The 21,049-nt window shown below is 43.3% G+C and overlaps 1 protein-coding gene across 9 annotated transcripts in view; it reads right to left on the reverse strand.

Annotated features, from left to right (window-relative positions):
- Positions 1–21,049, reverse strand: part of TSPAN4 (tetraspanin 4) — a 375,697-nt gene that overhangs the window by 70,021 nt on the left and 284,627 nt on the right. For all 9 annotated transcript variants that reach the window (XM_066610251.1, XM_066610292.1, XM_066610268.1 and 6 more), the window contains one exon: positions 7,951–8,025. In XM_066610251.1, coding sequence (XP_066466348.1) covers positions 7,951–8,025 — 75 coding nt within the window. The remainder of the gene's footprint in view (positions 1–7,950; positions 8,026–21,049) is intronic.

The following is a 21,049-nucleotide window of genomic DNA, read 5'->3' on the forward strand; positions in this document are numbered from 1 at the left end:
TTTGTATGTGCTTTTAATTGTTCTGGACAATGACTTCATACATTTTTGCATCCTATCTATTGCTAATAGCATTTCACAGGCGTGGTGTCTGTGTCTGTCCAATTTAACACTGACCTAAGAAATTAAAAAAAATTGCCTTAAGTTTGTAAATATTGTTGAAATTAAAACAGTGATGGTGGCAACCACAGTAATATGGCAAATACCTCAACTCATTTAGCATTAGATTTTGGTCACTAGTGGTGTCACCCCCCAGGGTGTCACCTTACTAACACCTTATTGGTTCCACGCTGTATCATAACAACATCTCATTGGCTCTTCGAACAATCGATTTCATTGCTCCATTTTGAATTAAGAAAATGTACTTTTATTGTTACATAAGACAGTTGCATTTTTGTTTTCTGGTTTTTAGCCATCACTTTTGATAGAATTGAAATATTTCACTCCAGTATTTTTCATTGCACTCTGTTATAAATTACGCATCACATGCTATATAACATGATGGTATTATTCCTATGAACCACTATTTTGGTCACTAGTGCACATCACTCTCCCTGTGTGCATCACCTGGTGCAGCCCACACACCCCCTAGCAATGCCATTGATCCCAGGCAGCCTCATATAGGTCTGTAAATGCTAAACCACCCTAGATGGAGCTTAAACAAAATGTCACAACCTGGCAAAACTTTGAACCACAGTTTTGAAAGATACTGTACATTCACAAAGCCTAAGTGTCAACTCCTGATGTTGCCTGTAAGACAAGACCACTGAATATCAACTTGCTCAATCCAATATTTACACTTTCCTGCACCCTCCCAATCCCTAAATCCAACCATAGCAATGGCTGATACATTGTTGCAAATACAAACAAAAAATCTAAAGTCAAATTTTTGGGGGCAAATGAGAGTGACAAAAATTTGCTTGAGTATTCCATCCCTAATTTTTTTTACAGCTCTGCATCTGACCCTAAGAGCAGAATTCTGTGTGGGTAGGTGTGATTTACAGGAAAGAATCAGCATGTGTGAAAAGGGTGCTAAACCCTTCCCCCACTCACCGATTCTTCTTTGCAAATGTCCCCTGGCAGGTTTTGATTGCTTTTCCCCCCACTGCTGAGCTCTGCAATGGGAAGTAAACAAGGATGAAAATAAAGGAGCAGAGGAGAATTAGTAGGCACAGGGAGGATTAAGCAATCCTCCCCTACAAATGTTCCTAGATAAGTGCCCCCTTTCTTTCCTGATTACCTCAGCAAACAAGGGTTTGAAAACACAAGTTTTGCTGAAAAAGTATCTAGTTCCATTCTTTGTTCACTGAATTTTTAACTCACATTTCTTTGCAAATTTCAGCTTTGAAACCACAAGCTGGGCCCAACAGCATGTAGCACCCTCACAATAAAGCTACTTTCCTATTCTCACTCTGTTTGCAAAAGAAAATACTTTTGACCTTTTTGGCTTAAAAAAAATAAATCCTGGGTCTATAATATCCTATTTGCAGGCATTAAATAGCAGCACTGAAGTTCCTTGTATAAATCAGAAGAATGGGGACACCTGAATAAATAAGCCTATTGGGGAATGATATATAAGGCTGAAAAAGCAAGTAAATCTGGCCTTTAGTTTTGCCTTTGGGAGAACAACCATAACAGAAATATAAATACAGATGTTAAAAGTGGAAGGGCAGCATAAGTTATTACTAGCACTTTATTCACAGAGCCAACACTGTGAAAACAATGCATCTCCTTGCCTGTAATAATTCACATAACACTGAAAATTTTTGCACAAATTCACCTTTCAAGCTGGGATGGCCTATAGACAGATGATGTCTATAAACAGATGATGTGATAGAATGAGGAAGGGGATGGTGAGCTACATGTATTCTTCATTTTCCTCTGAGAAAACCAATGTTTTCTAGGTGGAATGAGGTCCTCCCCACCAATGATAAATTTAGGTGTGCACCTAAGATGCTGTATAAGTTGTGAATGGGACACAGCTTGCTAGCAGTCTTGGGTCTCATACAGATATGCTCATCAGGGAACCAGTACGGGCTGCAGCTCCTTTCTGGGTGTTCACAGGGCGAAACCCTTCTGTTTGCCTGCACAATGTGTGGAATGACCCATAAGAACATAAGAACATAAGAACATAAGAACAGCCCCACTGGATCAGGCCATAGGCCCATCTAGTCCAGCTTCCTGTATCTCACAGCGGCCCACCAAATGCCCCAGGGAGCACACCAGATAACAAGAGACCTCGTCCTGGTGCTCTCCCCTACATCTGGCATTCTGACTTAACCCATTCCTAAAATCAGGAGGTTGCGCATACACATCATGGCTTGTACCCCATAATGGATTTTTCCTCCAGAAACTCGTCCAATCCACTTTTAAAGGCGTCTAGGCTAGACGCCAGCACCACATCCTGTGGCAAGGAGTTCCACAGACTGACCACGCGCTGAGTAAAGAAATATTTTCTTTTGTCTGTCCTAACCCGCCCAACACTCAATTTTAGTGGATGTCCCCTGGTTCTGGTATTATGTGAGAGTGTATGTGAGAGACCCAGATAGCAAAGCAACTGATATTCACCAGAAATTAAATTTTTACGTTCTCATGAGGGTAGAATAATTTAATATCTTCAGCACGGTTTGGAACTTATAAGACAAAACTGTTGAGGCATGACACAATATAAAAATTAAACATTTTGAGAATGACTTGAGGAAATATTTATTTAATCAGAACTTTCTCCCACCCACCCCCACTTTATAATACAACACTGAAGAATGTACGTACATAAGGAGATCATTTCTACCAATGTGCAAGTAGCATAGGCTACAGTTTATTTGCATCTGTTTGAAATTGTAATGAGGCTCCAGAAAGCAGCCATCATGAATGCAATAGTTCTGAATGATCAATTCCCCCCCCCATACACACAATCAATTCAACATGTAATTGGGTAATTTACAGGATCCACACCCTATGTTACTTTATTCAAGTGTACATAGATACACCCTTGTTTGGCCAAGCACAATATACAACCAAACTCAAGAATAATTTCTGCTCATCTCATTGCAAGAGAAATGAATACAACTATGAAAGAGAATAGTTAGAAGCATTCACTATGCTATATGTAATTAGAATTTTACTATAGATTCTGCTGTGCATTCGTGTCATGGGGAACAAATTATGAGGTCAACAAGGGGACTTCTATACAGCAAGTGAAAGCAGATTGGACATCAGTCATCTGCAGTTCAGCTTTGAAAAACAAACACTAGTACCCAACTTCTTAGAAGTTTTATTATTGCTACTGCTTACATTTATTTAGGGGTAACAGTTTATTATTAGCAATACAGAACATAGATGTGACACAGAAATTACTACTTATTTAAATGGATGATTGAATCATGATTGACTAGGGAAGAGTCAGGTGGCAATGAAGAAACAAGGATGGCAAAGCAATGTTTTACTGAAAGGTTTATCAAGAACAAGAAGTATGGAGGCAGTTGAAAGAGAAGTTGATTGGTGAACAAAGTATGGGGAGAGTTTCAGGCATAGAGCTCAACATAGCAGAAGGTCTGGAGGAGGTGATGGGCAGAAAAGACAAATGGAAGTAACAGTAATTGAGTTTCTGCATAGCAAAAACAGAGAGAAGCTTCAATAATGAGAACTAAGGAATGTGACATGGAGCAAGCTGCTATGCTATCTATTCTATACATTGAGAAGACTTTTTGTGCTTAGAAACTCCCAATTCAAAAGGACTTCAGGGGGAGTCACAGAAAAGACATGTTTCCTTTGCCAAACTTGTGACATAACCAAAGTCCCATAACAAAAGCAATTAAGTGTAATGTATTAATATGCCGAATTATGAATTCTTCTTGAGAAGCCATTAGCTCAGAGACAGCGCATAGTCTTTACCTTGAACAGAGTCCCAGATCTGAATCCTAGAATTTCCAATTAATATATTTCAAGTTGCAGGGTAAAGAGAGACCTCTCTGTGACCCTGGACTGTCATGATTGACAGTCCTGGACACAACTGAACATTGATCTGATTCCAAGTTAAAGGCACCTCTTTATTTCAGGAAAAATTAAAAGAAAATTCCCTAACAGAACTGGTGCAAAAGGAGCAATGTTCCTTTGCACCAGTTCTGTTAGGGTGATCTGTCTCTGTCTCCTAGATTTTCATACATCTTGGCACAGCAGATGTAAAGCAAAAGTAATTATGTTTTTAACTATAAAACCCAAGTGATTTTGACTGTACTTTTTGTTCTTCTGCTACATTATAGCTAAACTGCTGCTGAAGCATAGTGATATACTCAGAAATGGTCTGCTATGTAAGAGAGGCACCTGAGCACTAAAGGGGAGAGAGCGAGAGAGTTGAAGGCATACTCCCTCCCACTTTCATATTCTGCTGAGCTGGGTTAGCAGAGCTTCTGCAAAGGCTGCAAGTAAAGGGATTAAAAGCAGATCTCTGCAAAGAGGTGAAGCAGCCAAATCAGCCACAGATAACTTTAATGCAAATCAGCAGGCCTCCATTTTCTTGTAAGAACATAGTATTTTTGAACCCTTGTCAGCTCAAACGGAGGCTGTTTTTAATTTTGGCTCAGAGGCTGACAGGAACTCTGCCTATGTCATCCTTCCTTCAGAAAATCAGAAGTGATTAGCATTCACAGGGAAATAGTCCTTCATTGGTAAAAAGCTCAATTAACATTGTGATAGGGGACCAAGTTCTCCGATTTGTTTTATGCAAGGCAGAAGAAGAAGGGATAAAGATCCTGTTTACCTTTCTCAAATGCCAAGATGAATTCATCATTATTCCTTTATTTTATACCAAGGAGGGTTAAATTGCAGAGCTCATCAAGAGGAGCCCTCGCTGTGTTGCAGATACCTGTTTATCTCTAAATACGTAAAGTAACCAGGAGCTCAGGGAGACTGATTTATTTGAGAGACAAATCCAGGACTGCCTGCTTGAGATGCAGATGCGTTCACATTTGACGCATTTAAGGATATGCCAATGGAAAATCTAGATGATCAAGCGTCAAGTTACATCTTTTTAGTTGTATTTTCGCAACAGTAGGTAAATAATAATTTTCTCTTCCTCAACTGCAGGGGGTTTGACATACAAATCTAACCACGCTGTGAGAACATGCTATTTTCAGGCTGCTGGATTTTGTTTACTATAAATCTTAGATAGGTAATGATGAATACAGAAAGAAACACAATTCTTGCAAGGGAGCTATAATATTTTGAGGTTATTAGCTTCAGCATGCCTCAAGGTATATACAAGGTCACTATACTTAAAAGCACACTCTAGAATGAGATTCAGGTGGTAAATCTGTCTTTGGGCTGTTTCACTTCAGACTGTTTGCAGGTGGAGGCTCCCACGACTGCCTGCTCTTCCACACACAAATATAATTCCACATGGAACACCAGATGACAGGGTGAAGACTTGCTTATGAGCCTAGCCTTTTCCTGACATCTATGTGAGGAAGCCTTTTTTCCCTAGTGGAGGAGTATTTCCTCATGACAGCCCCCAATCGCAGGCCAGAATGGTACACTCCAGACATAGGTTTACTATCCCTGGGTGGACTAGACCTTAATCTGACCCCTGCTAACTAGGCAACGAGGCACCTTTTATGGCAGCCATTTTCAACCACCGTGCCATGGCACACTAGTGTGCCGCAAGTGATCCACAGGTGTGCCACAGGAATTTGGGGGAAGATCATTTCTTTGTAGGACCAATGGGGATATGAGCCCCCACTGGCAGCATGGTGTGCCTTGTCAATTGTCAAAAAGCTGATGGTGTGCCTTGACAATTTTAGTGCCTTGTCAGTGTGCCGTGAGATGAAAAAGGTTGAAAAATGCTGTTTTATAGTGTTCTTTTATATTTAGCAGGGGAGAGCAACTTTCCCTCTTTACCCCAGGATGGTGTCTTTTCCAGTGGCTGTTGAGAGTGTCTCTTCTGCATTTTTTTAAAAGATTGTGAGACCTTTTGGGATAAGGAACCATTGATTGATTTTATTATGTAAACCTCTATGTAAATTACTCTGGTTGAAAAGCGGTATATAAGGGTTCATCATCATCATCATCAATGTCATATAACAAGACAGTTTGGCCAATAGCCTGACTAGCTCAGTTCTATTGTGCCAAGGGAGAACATTTCTTGTTGGCATCCTTCAGCCTCGGAAGACTATGGTATCACACTCTGAAAAGTGTTCTGAAACAGAGTGTCCTCTCCAGTGTGCGAAGCCTGGGTAAAGTAGATATGGAGGATAGACTGTTACCCATGCAGTAAATCCCCCCTCTCCACATCGCTGAAATGGTCCAATGGAAAGGCAGAAGCCAATACGGTTGGTTCCAGTGGCATCACAGGAGTTGCCAGAACATGACTGTATTCAGCCATGAACTGCCTCAGGGACTCCGGCTCCAGATTTTGCCTCAAGGTTGACTCCTGAAGCCTTTTCCATAACTGGATGTAGCCACAAGGCAGTGGAGGTTTTGGGATCAGAGTTTTCCTTCTCAGAGACTTGGGATCAACTTGGGATCAGAGACTTGGGATCAAGGGCAGGAGCCTGCCTGGGTAGAAATTCAGTTGCCCATTCTATCCTTCCCCTGTCCTGAGAAAGGGATGCTAGTTAGAGAAGCTAAAGGGAGAGCAACAAGTAAAGGGAGATGTGCAAATGAGATCCTCTCTTCTCCCCTGCTTTAATCAATCAGAGGACCATGGAAAGATGGCATAATTCATCTCTCCCTCTCATTCCTCTCTGACAAGACACTACCAAGTAACTATAGACCTTCATAATGCCAGGTACAAAATACTTCAATTGACGTATGACATTTAACTATTTTAAATTGTATTGCCTTCCTTACATGTAACCCATGAGTGAATGTAGTCCACTAATATTTCTCTACCTTCTTCCCCCCCCCCAAATATTCTCAGTGATATTTGTAATACCTTGTCAGCTAAGTCTATCTAATAATTTTTATTTGCTGCCCACCCTCCAGTTGATTGGCACTGACCTAATGGCATTATAATATTTTTCATATTTTTCTCCCATTCCTAACATATCAAGATGGTGTTAGCTTTTATTTGGGGGGGGGGATTTGAGGGGATACTGTTACACACAGTTCAGATCCCTTCATTAATCTGCCCACTGCATACGCCTCTCTTTTATCAGGCTACAACTAATTCATAAACTATGACAGCATATCAGCAATTCAAAATGATCATCTTGTAAATCATTTTGCAAGGCAACTCTAAATGATCATCTCCCTCGTAATCTACATTTTTAGGTCCTCTTGGAACAAGTATCATCCCTTTGCTATTCTGTTAAATGAAGAATTCTGGTTCTTTCAAAGAAGTCATTGTGGTACAGTGGCAATAGTAACCTCATGTAAATCATCAATTCTCAACCTAAACTACCTCATAGGGTAGGTGTGAAGCTAGAATGCTTGAACACATTAGGGGAGAAGAGGACAAAAACATGGCCTGCTACGCATTATATGAGAAAAGGATGTTTGCTGTACTTTCAGTCTTTATTTTTATTTAGTTTTTTCATTTTATTAAAAATATTTATAGCCCACCTTTCCACTCCCAATAGGGAAGCATTCAAGAGTTATCAGCACATGGCCAAAATGAAAAAAATACTCACTGATTGGCCTTTTAGATACCATTCTCTTAAATTTCTCCTGGGTTCTCTCAAATTTCCTGATGAAGGTTCTCTGTGTTTATATGGCCATTGTGTTGCCAATACACCTGACCTTGAATTGCAAGTGAGCTAAAAACAGAGAGTTTGGCAGGGAACCCATGACTGAAAGAGTGTTTATGTATTCTGCACACTCTACTCCTGAAAGGGGGTGGCTTGAGAAAACATGATATGCATGCCACAGTGAGGGCTTCATGACTTATTTATGAGGGAAGGGGCATACACAATTGCTGAAGGGAGGAGGAAAGGGGAAAAAAATCTTTTGACGTACCTTATCTGTGTAGACGAAGAAGAGAATCACGAAGGTGAGCTCCAGCACGAATATAATTAACAGCATGATAAAAAACTGTCAAGAGAAGAAGGGAAGGGAAAGAAACAAAAGCCCAGAAATATCAAAATATGTTTCATCTTCCTCATGCTGCACATCATGATCATAAGGGGGCCATCGCACTCAGGCCGAGTTCCCACTGAAGTGGACAATCTATGTCTGCAGACTGCAAGTGGGGACTCACATGATTGGATGTCACATGTCCATACAAAAGCAATCCCTGCACTTAGGAAGTTAGCATGTCTGGAGGAAACTTCGGCTTGAACCCTTCTTTGTGACATCTAATGAATGGGAGAGGCATGCAAACCGAATTAAAGCCACAGTGGGGGCAAAGTATTAAAGACCCTCTTCACCAACTGCAGCTTTGCTTTAGCAACAAAGTCTTCTGTAGGCCAGCATATATATTAGTTGTAAGATGTAGTTTGACCCTTAGTTGCAGTTTACTTGGCTTCACAGTTGTGCCTTTGCACCCCATTACACAATGATTAACTATATGCACAGCACATTTATTTATTTATTTATTAGATTTGAATTCCACCTTTCTCCCTGAAGGGCACCCAAGGCGGCTAGCAATCAGGTTAAAATATAAGGAAACAAGGAAACAGATAAACATTAAAAATACAAAACACTTAAAAACAATTAAAACAAGATAAAATATATAGCAGTAGATTAAAAGCACACAGTAAAAGTCATAATTTATAAATTTATAAAAACAGCCCTTATAGTGCCCCGAAGGCTTTCCTGAATAAAAATGTCTTCAGGCCCCTCCGGAACGTTAATAATTGTCTTTCTTTCACTTGTCATAGCCCTTCTAAAAACAGCCCCAGTGTTGAGGAAGGTCCTCATTACTAAAAACAGATTTAATGTTTTGAAAGGTACGCTTTAGAAGTAACAATGGTATCAGCGCTGGTTGGAAAATGTAACCAAATGATTCAGAGGTAAATAAGCACAAGATTTTGACGATAGGACATTACTCTGAATATACCTGAAAAACAGATTTTCTTCAACTTAGAGTTAATCAGACAAGAACTGAGTCATGATCTTGTTCTTTTTAAATTTCCCACTAATATGTTGACTTATACAGATTGGCCCTCATTATCTGCAGGGGTTCCATTCCTGGAACCCCCACAGAAACCTAAATCTGCGATGTTGGAATCCATGGATTTGGGCCACCTGGTGGTTCCAGACATGTCCAGACCCCTTCTGAGGCCTGCAAAGGCCTCACGCAGCTTCTGTGGGCCTCAGAAACCCTCCCGGATGCGACCTGAACAAGGTTCCAGTCACATCTGGGAGGTCTTCAGTAGGTCCATCTGTGGGTTTGAAAACCTCTGATTTAAAGCATAATTATCTACTAGCAGTCAAAACAAGTGGGTTGAAGCAGAAAAATAACTGTATAACCATGAAAAATACCTTTTGTGGGGCTCTGATTGTCTTGCTTTTAGAAATGCTGTCAGTCACTTTCTGCACTCATGTCATTTCCAATGACAGAAAAAGAAAGACTTCACCAAATGAAAACAGAAGCACTAAGTCAAGGGATGCAATATACATAAATGTGAAGGAAACTCTGGTTTCAATGAACCCACAATTTTCCAGAGCACTCATATCTGCTGTATAGTCAAATCCTCTTTCCAGGAACAGATGATCAAGCTATAAGGGAGGGAGGAATGCACTATTACAGTGAATTCAGAAACTGGCAGCTGCCTGCCTTTACTAGATCTGAACTGCCAAAAAACATTTTTCCAAGGTTACCTTCACTTTATTTTAGTTACCTCAACTGTCTAAGATGGTTGATTGCAAACTGCCTGTGACTCGTTAGGACAATTTTCTCTCCATGGCTAAGAAGAGACAATGATCATGGTTTGGAAACAGGGACTTGAACCTGTCTGTGGGATTTTAATTTACCATTACTTGGTTATATTACATTTCAGCCCTAGCCTTCTTCCAAGGATGTCTCCGACATCTTATCCTCACAACACCTCCGCGAGACTTTGTGACTGAATGGGGATTTGAACCTGGCTCTCCCTAGTCCTAGTCTGACTCCAGCTATTACCATGCTACATACAGGCTCCCACTATTTACTGCACAAAATTTTGTCTGCTAAATTCATAAGCATAATAGTCAAGGAAAATTAAACCCACTATAAAAAGACACAGGAAAGAAAGAAAGAAAGAAAGAAAGAAAGAAAGAAAGAAAGAAAGAAAGAAAGAAAGAAAGAAAGAAAGAAAGAAGTATTCCCCACCCCCATTTCACAACTTTAATCTCTCCAGTAGCGTAGCTAAGGGGGTTCAGGGGGTAGCAAATGCACTGGGCTACAGAGTGGGTGGGGGCAACAATGTGGCTGAGCGGGCAACAACCTGCAGGCAACAGTGCCTGTGCACGACAATTGGGCTGCTGCCGGCAGCCCTGCCAGTTCCAGGCACTCCGGAGGGAGGAGGGGCAACAGTCACGGCAATGCGCTCAACTGTATGTTGCCCCTCCCTGCAGCCGGGATTGAAGGAATGGCTTGTTTGTGTGTGTGTGTGTGGGGGGGGCGGGGGATAGCCTAGCCCTCGCCTCCAGCAGAGCTTAAGGACCGCAGCAGTTGCGGCAGGCACTGTGGAGGAGCTGGCCCTCTTCCCCTCCCACAGCTGAGACTTCTCCAGTCCGCCCGCCCGCTCATTCAAGCTCACGCGCACCTCTCTTTTACCCATCCTGCCAGTCCTCACTCCCTCCATCATTTTCCCCGCCTGTCCTGCTGGACACGCTGCTCCCTGAAGCCCTATTTGGCTTCCAAGTCAAGCAAGTGTGGGGAGCAGAGGAGGGATGGTGCCTGCCTGCCTGCTCCCTGCGTTTAGGGAGGGAGGAAGAAGTGTGCTTGGGAGGAGGGGGGGCTGTCCAATGCTGGGACATGGGGTGTGTGTGAGTGGAGCCCCTGCTAGGTAGGCAGGGGGAGCCCCCAGAGACCCTAGATTGAGGAGGGGGTTCTCCTTGTGCAGCAGGACCAGCTGCTCATTGCTCTGCCCCCTGCACCTCGTACTCTCCTCTGCTCTCCACACATCCTCTCTCTATTTGCCCTCCCCTAGCCTCCTCTCTCCTCCTGAGTTCCTGGCAGGGCTGTAGCAGCCCGATTGTCTCACCCCGATTGGCAATTTTAAGCCAGTAGGGCTTGCTTCTAAGTAGACATGCAAAGGATTGGGCTCCCTTCCAAGGCTGCAATCCCACCCCCACTTTCCTGGGAGCAAGCCCCATTGAATGGGACTTACTTCTGAGAAGATATTAATAGATTGTGCTGTAAAAGTGCAACAAGCACTTTCAGCAAGTGCTTGCTATTTTAAAATATTAGCTAACATTTCTCACTCACTTTAACAAATAAAAAGACCCAATTTAATTAATTAAATTTGATGTCATTGCTGCGAGGGGGGCTACGAAATTGTTTCTGCACTGGGCAGCAACTTGGTTAGCTACACCACTGAATCTCTCCCTTGGCTGATCAAGAAATATATGTGCTACCAAGTGGGGAGAAGAATTTCTGTCCTGCGTTCAGCCACAGAAGAGATTGCAGGCAGAAGTCACATGATCAGAGTCTTAATTTGGCAGTTTACTTTTAAGGATGTAAAGCCATTTAATTTGGACCTTGCTGACTCCTGCTTTCCTGTTCATGGCTTGCAGCCTTGTTCTGCTGGGAATGCTTTTCTTACTCCCACTCTGTTTCTCTTTCCTTTAATGGAAATAAACTTTTTGCTGCCTCTCTAGTTTCTTTGCTTATTCTCTAGGGAGAGCTTCTTTTGCTAAGCAGGCCAATTTTACTACCATTAAAATAATACTTCATGATGAACCTCAACACAGCATTACAGGACTGAGCAGCAGTTACAAAGGGCATCATTCCCATCTCCCCCTAAGCACCCAGGATTCTTATAAAAGAGGAATTTTATCAAAGTTCTTTGGGGGCTCTTTCCCAAAGAGAGAGGGGAGGGTATGAAACAGGGCAGAGGGTGGGCAGTGACAGGGGCCGGTAGAATGGCAGCAGGGAGCAGGGAATGGCAGCAGCAAGTGAAGGGGGGGGAGGTGGCAACAGCCAGAAAAGTCTCCCACCTGGTCAGCCTGGCCTCCATCTTACACTCTCCAAGGTCACTTTGCATTGCGGTAAAAGGGAATCTCAATGCAGAGAAAGACAACTAGAGATTGGTTTCCTTAAATATAGGGAAATTCTCTAGAATTCTCTAGAAATGAAGAATTAAGTAAACGAGAACAAATTTTCTTAAACTGTAACAAACTTTTCAAATGACAGAGAAAACTAGAGCATGGCTCTAACAGTGCATGGCAATTCAAAACCAACCAACAAGCATCTAGTCAAACCTCATTTGTTCCACCAGACTTCTTGAGTTCTCACTAGTGGGTTCTCCTGTGTGAGCTCTGGGGAACTCTTGTGTTGCAGCTGTTTTTAATTGTGCTGCAATGCAATTTTGGTATTTTAATTGATTTTACTGCAAGACACCTTAAAGTCCTTAGAGCAGAAAAGTGGACTATAAACCAAAATAAATGAAATACAGCCAGCCTCAAAAATGCACAAACATTTCCTGTAAAGATTGTAGGTGGCTGCTAGAGCACAGTGCAACAACCAACAGTGTTTACAAACACACTGAGATCTTTTTTGATGTTTTGTCAGTCAAGGGTTTCCATATGCAGCAATGTGGGAGTTACATTATTAAGAACATAAGAACAGCCCCACTGGATCAGGCCAAAGGCCCATCTAGTCCAGCTTCCTGTATCTCACAGCGGCCCACCAAATGCCCCAGGGAGCACACCAGATAACAAGAGAACTCATCCTGGTGCCCTCCTTTGCATCTGGCATTCTGACATAGCCCATTTCTAAAATCAGGAGGTTGCACATACACATCATGGCTTGTAACCCATAATGGATTTTTCCTCCAGAAACTTGTTCAATCCCCTTTTAAAGGTGTCCAGGCCAGATGCCGTCACCACATCCTGCGGCAAGGAGTTCCACAGACCAACCACACGCTGAGTAAAGAAATATTTTCTTTTGTCTGTCCTAACCCGCCCAACACTCAATTTTAGTGGATGTCCCCTGGTTCTGGTGTTATGTGAGAGTATAAAGAGCATCTCTCTATCCACTTTATCCTTCCCATGCATAATTTTGTATGTCTCAATCATGTCCCCCCTCAGGCGTCTCTTTTCTAGGCTGAAGAGGCCTAAACGCCATGGCCTTTTCTCATAAGGAAGGTGCCCCAGCCCAGTAATCATCTTAGTCGCTCTCTTTTGCACCTTTTCCATTTCCACTATGTCCTTGTTGAGATGTAGCGACCAGAACTGGGCACAATACTCCAGGTGTGGCCTTACCATCAATTTGTACAACGGCATTATAATATTAGCCGTTTTATTCTCAATACCTTTTCTAATGATCCCAAGCATAGAATTGGCCTTCTTCACTGCCGCCACACATTGGGTCGACACTTTCATCGACCTGTCCATCACCACCCCAAGATCTCTCTCCTGATCTGTCACAGACAGCTCAGAACCCATTAGCCTATATGTGAAGTTTTGATTTTTTTGCCCCAATGTGCATGACTTTACACTTACTGACACTGAAACGCATCTGCCATTTTGCGCCCATTCTGCCAGTTTGGAGATCCTTCTGGAGCTCCTCACAATCATTTCTGGTCTTCACCACTTTGAAAAGTTTAGCTGATTAGATTAGATTAGATTAGCTGATTAGCTGATTAGTTTAGCTGATTAGATTAAAAATCTATGAATAAAAAGGCTCTCAAAAGGTAGAGGCAGCTACAGAACATTTCAAGCAAAAATTAAGGGAAAAGCTTCCCATTGCGTTCAGCGATCTTTAGATAATGTCCCATAAGCTCCTTTCACGACAGGTTTGTAAACTGAATTTAAATGTATTGATCAACCAACACTAAGCATTTTCTACAAGGAAGAGCAATTTTATTTTTCTTATGCATGCACACACAAAGAGGGATGGCATGACTGGGAATGCTGCCCAACGCCACACTGCCTGAGGTTGATCGCTACCACCACTGACTGCAGTGTGCTAAATAAAAGCCCTTTACCATGGACAGTTGCACAGTCCCTTTCAATAAAACTGGTGGTCCCACACTGCCTGATTTGCAAGAAGCACACAATAGAGCACTGTAAGGAAGTGGGTGATCTGCTTTTCTGCTTACTTTTAGTGAGTGACAAGTGGATCAATGTGGCTCATGTCCTTGGCAGGCTGGAGGGAGGCAGTGGTGGCAGGTGAAGTGCACCCCAAATCCACCACCCGCTTGCTCTCCTGCCACCCATCACTAACTCACATCTGCCCATTTCATGGCTGTGCTGGCCCTGCACACAAACGTACACTGTGGTAGAAGAGGATGCACGCAGAAAGCGTGGGTGGAGAGCCGGACACATGCAAGACCGAGTGCAGGGGTGTCAAACATAAGGCCCAGGGCCCGGATGCGGCCCCCGGAAGCTTTTTATCTGGCCCTCAGGCTCTCAGCTGCTGAGGTGTTACAGCTGAAATGGCAGCCCACGTGCAAATTGGGCTTTCCCAAATCCTGAAATATGATCAAGATTTGCATATTTTCTCTTCTGTCATTTGCAGTTAATGAGTTTCTATATGAGAACAGGGTCTGATTTCTGACCATTAGCTGCTTAATGATGTCACTTTCTGCTTAATGACATCACTTCTGGCCCCCAGCTAGAGCCCTGAATGCTAACTTCAGCCCTCTGTATGAAACGAGTTTGACATCCCTGACCTAGTGGTTAGCAACAACCCTCCTACCCCTTGCCTCTCCCTCTGGTTTTGGGGAATATCAGTAGATCTTTGCTGCCATCACCAAAGTGGGGAAAATTCACACAGAGAGAGGCCATCTTGGAAGCTTCCTTCTCTGACCTCTAAAGATGTTCCCAAAATCTGGAAGAATCCTCATTTGCAGAAGAAAAAATAGAGATGCTAGAGTGGTCTGGGATAACAGGACAATGTAAAATTTGAGGACCTGATGTCCAACAAAAAGGACATCATTAAAAGGCAGGATAAACAAGATGAATTTAAAAAAACAGCAAAGGGGCACAGAGGATAAAACAGTATAAGACACAGGTCAAAAGAAAGTAAAGTTGCTCCAACACAGGGTTTGGGTAAGTTGGTACAGAGTTTAAAAGGTTAGCAGAAAATAAAATAAATCCTCTGTGTGCAAGTTGATAGATGTTTTTCTGTCTTTAGCTATTCATGCTGTCCAAGAGAATTGAAAGGTGGTTCAGTGTCTGCACTCAACAAGTGGTGGGTGAGCCTTTCACTAACGGTCACACGCACTTCAGTGGTGAAAGAGGGGCAACAACCAAAACCAGCTGTTAAAGAAAATAGGGTTGCTGATGTCATAGGGTCAGCCAATTGGAGGAATGAAGGTCATTTGGGGCCTGCCATTTCACCTCTTTACCTAGCCAAATAGGTGGGCATATGCCAATCTTAGCCATCCTTTTTCTCTTGGGATGCACAGACATGAAGACAGGGAATCCACATAGTACTTGTCTAGATTGCCATGTGGTCCTTCTGTAATGGTGCTGGATTCCAAAAAGACAAGGCTTGCTTACTGCAGGAAGATGTCTCAGGGACCAGTCCTATCCAACTTTCCAGGACCGATGCAGCTGCTGAAATGCAGCCCCAAAGTAAGGGAACAAATGAATCGCTACCTTGAGGAGGCCTCTGTGTCTGGACCCCTCACCACTGGATGCAAAATGCACCCTATTGACATGGCTGCACCGGTGCTGAAATGTTTGAAAGGATTAGGCCCTCAGCAGCTTTTAGGATGCTAGTACAACACAGGAGGAAAATGCAGGGAATACAAGGATTTTTGTCACACACACACACACGGTATAATACTGAGCAGTGCCTTGATTAAAAACTCATTCCTACAACTGGAAATCTACTGTGCCTTTGGTTTCAGCTGTTCAATTTCAATCCTGTGGGTCTTTAATGGCTAAAGAGTCTTATCAAGACTTTTTATTTCTTTCTTTGATGAGTGAAAGCCAAACCTTTCAGCCAGTGAATTTCTGTGATAAAATAAAGGGCAAAAGATCTGGAAGGAAAAAAATATAATTTCCCACCAATACAATTGTGCTGGCCTCTGACTTTATTGCATTTGTCCCCAAGAGGCTTAAATTAAGGTTTATTTTCAATTCCACTTGGATGAAATCTGAAGATTTAGCTGTGACCTGAACAGTGGAACATACTGCCAGTTCTGGGTCATAGCAACTAATTCGCCAAAATGACCTTCATGTTATTGGCATCCAGAACTGGTACTCTGCATAGAGCCGAGGACTGGCCCAAGAGCTTCCAGGGTTCAATGCTGCAACCGCAGCACAACAAGAGAAAAAAGGAAGAAGCATTTCTTTTCCACGGGAATAATAAAGAATTGGAGCCAAAAAAGAATTGGGGAGAACAGGGCCTTATCTCACAAATACATAGAATGTTCAAGAAAAAATACTCCACCTCTAACTTAGATATGAAAATCCACATATTCTATGGCAAAATAATGCCTAGGAATCTAATGTGTCACAATCATGCTGGATTTGGTAGCTAGTCCAAACTGAAAGAACGTTAAGGGGAGCATTGCAGTAAAACATGGGGAGTAGAGATGGGCATTTGCTGTTGGAATGGACCTGGAATACAGGGCAAATGAGGCCAATTCATCCTGGAAGTAGAACGCTGGAAGCTCAAAATACCTGCTTTTTATGCAAAAGTCCCCAGTACAATCCCTGGAGACTCCAGGTAAAAGATTTTGATACAAGGGCTGAGAAAACTCACCAGGACCTTGGTGAGTTACTGGCATCAAAGGAGACTATCGTGAGCTTGATGGACCAGCAGTAGTGGTGTCACTAGGGTTTATGCGCTCCGATGCAGGAGGCCAGTGTGTCACTCCCATGATGGACCTCCTCCTAAGCAGTGGGCGGGGCAATGGAGATATTTCACTCTAGTTTTTTTCATTGCATTCTGCTGTAAATTATGCATCGAATGGTATATAACATAATGGTATTATTTCCATAACACGATTTGGTCACTAGTGCGTGTCATCCCACTGGGCACATCACCCGCTGTGGCCCTCCCCCCCCGCACCCCCTAGTAACACCACTGATCAGCAGTCTGACTCAGCATAAGATTGCATCATACATACTGGGATAGCTAAATGCCAAGCCTGTCATATTCTCTGAGTATACGTCTGTTCATTTTCCTAACACCCACCCTTGCAAAGGTTCAGTTTCCTAACACCCACCCTTGTAGTGCCCTTGTTATGATCTAACATGGAAATAAGCAATTCCAGGAACCCAGTGAAATCTGGTATACAAGGCTAACTGGCAAGGGCCAAAGGGCAATGAAATTTATACAGGCACAGGGCCCATGGACCACAAACCATTCTTGCAAGCTTGCTTTCAAGCAATCCCTTCCAATCCAAATAATAAAAATGGAGGAGAATGAAAATGAGCTTTGCTGTGGTTCAGTGGCGCTGCAGGCTGCTGATACAAGAAAGATTTATGCCTTGAGACAACACAATCCCAATGCAAAGCATTCATGGAGAACCTCATAAGGAAGATTAATCTTGCATTGCAGTGAGACATATTTCACTCCAGAAGTTTTCCATAGCTAAGATAGTATCTGAAGGAAGGTGCTGAGGGAACACCTGCAGACCAAGATTCACTGCTGAATTTTTACCTTAAGGATTTAGTAGGAGAGAGGAAAGGAAACAAAAGTAGTTCATTCTCTAACTTACTGTCACTGTTTGCACAGTTTTCTAGAATCATATTAGCATTTCTCAGTCTTGCAGTCACTTCCTTCTCTCCTCTAGGGATTTATACTTATTTTTATTTAATGCAATAAGTGAAACTAAGTGTGCAATCCTAAGCTCACCTTGTGCTGGCACAAGTCCTTTGCGCTGGCCCTGCAGGGTTGCAAACATGCCATAAAACAGTTCGTGCCTCCACTTGGCTGGTGCAGGGACACATGCCGGCCTGTGAAGGCTGAATACAGCCCCTGTGCTGACTCCGGCAGGGAGACTTGCATCAGCTGAGCTTGGCCAATGCAACAGTCTAGGGTAGGCGGGGATGGATGGAGGGAGGGAGGTGTTCTGGGGTGGCAGAGGGTGGGGGAGGTTGGTCCCAGGGCAGGCAGGCAAGGAGCAGGACTGGGACCCAACAGATATGCCGGATCCTAGCCCCCATTCTCAAGCAGCACAGAGCTGCTCCAAGCCACTCTGCTCTCCTCGAACTTATGCTACCTCTTGAGGTGGCGCAAGTCAGAGGAGACCCATTGGGGCTGCTGTGACTTGCCTGGGAGTAAGGGGAAGAGTTTCCACTTACCTCTGGCTGAGCCACTTTGGGCCTCTATCTTGTGCTGGATACAGCGCAGTCCTCCTGGCCTGCCTGTTCCAGCACAAGATAGGATTGCTCTGCACATCAGTCAGTTTTGTTATGCAACTGTGCTAAAGTAAAATAGAAAGGAAGCAAATTTTAGTTTTCTTCACTGAGATAATTACAACTCACTTCTCCATTGGAAAATGTTCAAGGCTTCCATAGTCATAATTTAAAACACCAATCCAGGAATAACAAAATAAAATCAAATAAATAAACGAAAGCAGAAACAGTCACAGTAGCAGCACCTCATATCCGGCATTAGTTCATTATACCCAGCATAGCTATTTAGTTTTCATATTGCCTCACTTTGCTGTGTCATGAGGCTGAGATGCAAAACCATGGAGTAGCTTAAGCCAAAGGGAAGGGAAATAAAGCGATAACAGAGGGAGCAAGAATCATGATGATGAGTGTCCCTGCCATCCAAACTGGCATTGCAAACACATCAAGTAAGCCCTGTAACACACATGGAGAAATCTCTTTATAGGGCTTTGTTCAACTAGGCCACTCTGCTCTGTTCAGTCAAGGGCACAGGGGACGGAAAGCCACCACAAAAGCTATTACTAGAGGAGCCTGTTGATTCAAGCTCATAGCTGCTGCTGATTCTGTGTGCCGAGTGCATAGCACGTTTTTCCCTCCTGTGTTTGGTTTCAAAACCATATCATTCCCAAACCACTCCTTTTTATATTTTATCTCTGTGCTTTATTCCTTCCTCCTCAATTTTACATAAGCACTTTTTTGTTTATTGCGTTTTTTAAAATTTACATTTTAATCTTCTCCCTGTCTCAGTCAGTTTGCCGGTGTGTATTCCTCTTCCCCTGTCTTTCAAATTCTCTTTTCTTTCTCCCTTCCCCAGCACCTGGAGGCAAAACTTTCATTCTTGTCCTTCCCCAGTCTGCCCGCTGATGAGGGGTGAGTGGCACACTGCCAAGTCCAGGCTGAGCATTCCTACCCCTATCCACATACCTCCTCTCTCCGCTTCCATGTGCCTAGATGTTGGCTGCCCCCCCCTCTCTCTTATTTTTTCTCTTCTATCACATTCTGCTTTGCATATTCTACTTCTTGTGCCCATTTGATGTCTGTCTCTTCTCATCTGTCCCCCATCATGGTACAGGTTGCAAGCTGACAACCAACAGTATCTGGGTTGCTAGATGATGCCTGGCTTTGTTCACTGTGAACATTTAGAGGAACAGCAAACCTCTATTTGCTCTCTCTGTCTCCCCTGTTCTTTATCCAATGTAGTATATAGAAAATTTGAAGCCTCACTATATCTGAAGAGTCATGCCAGTGCCTGCTATTCCTCTGCTTGCCTATAGTTTGCCAGTTTCTCTTTCAAATTCTGCCTGACTAACAGACTCTGCAAATTATCACCCTGTTATAGCTGGGGTTCTGCCAATATCCCTGCCTCCATGATCTCTGCCTCCTTTGGTGCTTATAAGTAAGATCTCCTGGGACATGCATAACAATAACGCCCATGTTTTGTCCATCACACATATTAAGATATCTTTGACAGCTAGCCGTGGCGCATCCGCCTCCCAACGCAGTACCAGAAAAGAGAACCCGAGCCTGAATTTGATGGTGGAGTGGCCCAATTCACCACAACTACGCACGTGGTGATGCAGTGGTGCCAACATGGTGTCCACTATATCCCATGGGGGAGTTTAGGCAAGTTAAGGCCTCCTCAGGATAAGGGAACATGCCGTCCCAACAGGTCTACTCAGACCAGCGCCAGAGATATCGCTGGCAAAAGTGACCTGTGAAGATAGATCAGGCCTGGGAAGGGGGCCAGGATTTAGAGGGTGCCACTGCTGCCGAACCCACCCCTTTCTAGGCCCAATCTTCCCTCTTCCCAGTCCCATCACCATCCTGTTCCACCTCTCCTCACTTCCCTCCCAGGCCTTGAGCAGTTTTACTTGAGGTGGCAGGCAACCACTGTCTGTCACTGCAAGGACTCCACCACTTGCCACTTTTGGTAGCAACCAGGCCATGGTCTCTGGCAGAGTCACATTTGTGACAGTGGGAAAGTATGCTGTGCTAGTGGAATGCATATTTGGCCAGCATAGTGTGCAGTTTGAAATGGACCCTGAAACACATACAGCACTTATTGATCTGATTACTTACAATAATGGGGGGGGGGGGAGGAGAGATAGTAATGCAACACCGCAGCAACAGATGAACACTGGTGGAAGTACACTTCTGTAGAAGAAAGAAGAGGGAATATAGCACTAGTGGGGGAAATTAGCAAGCAACTATCTCTGTTACCTAATATTATGCATGGATTTCCTGAGATTCTAAGGGTGAAAGGAATAAATGAGAGATGAGAGCATGAATGAATAGTGCTGGCTGTAGAATGAGCAGCTTGAAACCCAGACTGATGGGGGAGGGGTATCAGCACCCTGAACCAGCTTTCAAGTGTCCAAGTAAGACTGGCATTACAGCAAATCTAAAATCAAACTGGTATAGAAACTTGAGCAAGAGTGAAATCAAAGAACCTGAGTTTTTGCTGGCTCAGTTAAGAGGATTGAATTCAAAGAAGCCTAAAGGCTGATCTCTGGGCTCCTGCCCAAATCTAAAAAAAATGAACAAGAAGGGAGAGACAGAGAAAATAGTTCGAAAGCAGCACAGCACAAACAGACACTGCCAAGGGGAA

Source organism: Tiliqua scincoides, chromosome 1 (assembly GCF_035046505.1).
Source record: "Tiliqua scincoides isolate rTilSci1 chromosome 1, rTilSci1.hap2, whole genome shotgun sequence".
NCBI lineage: Eukaryota > Metazoa > Chordata > Lepidosauria > Squamata > Scincidae > Tiliqua > Tiliqua scincoides.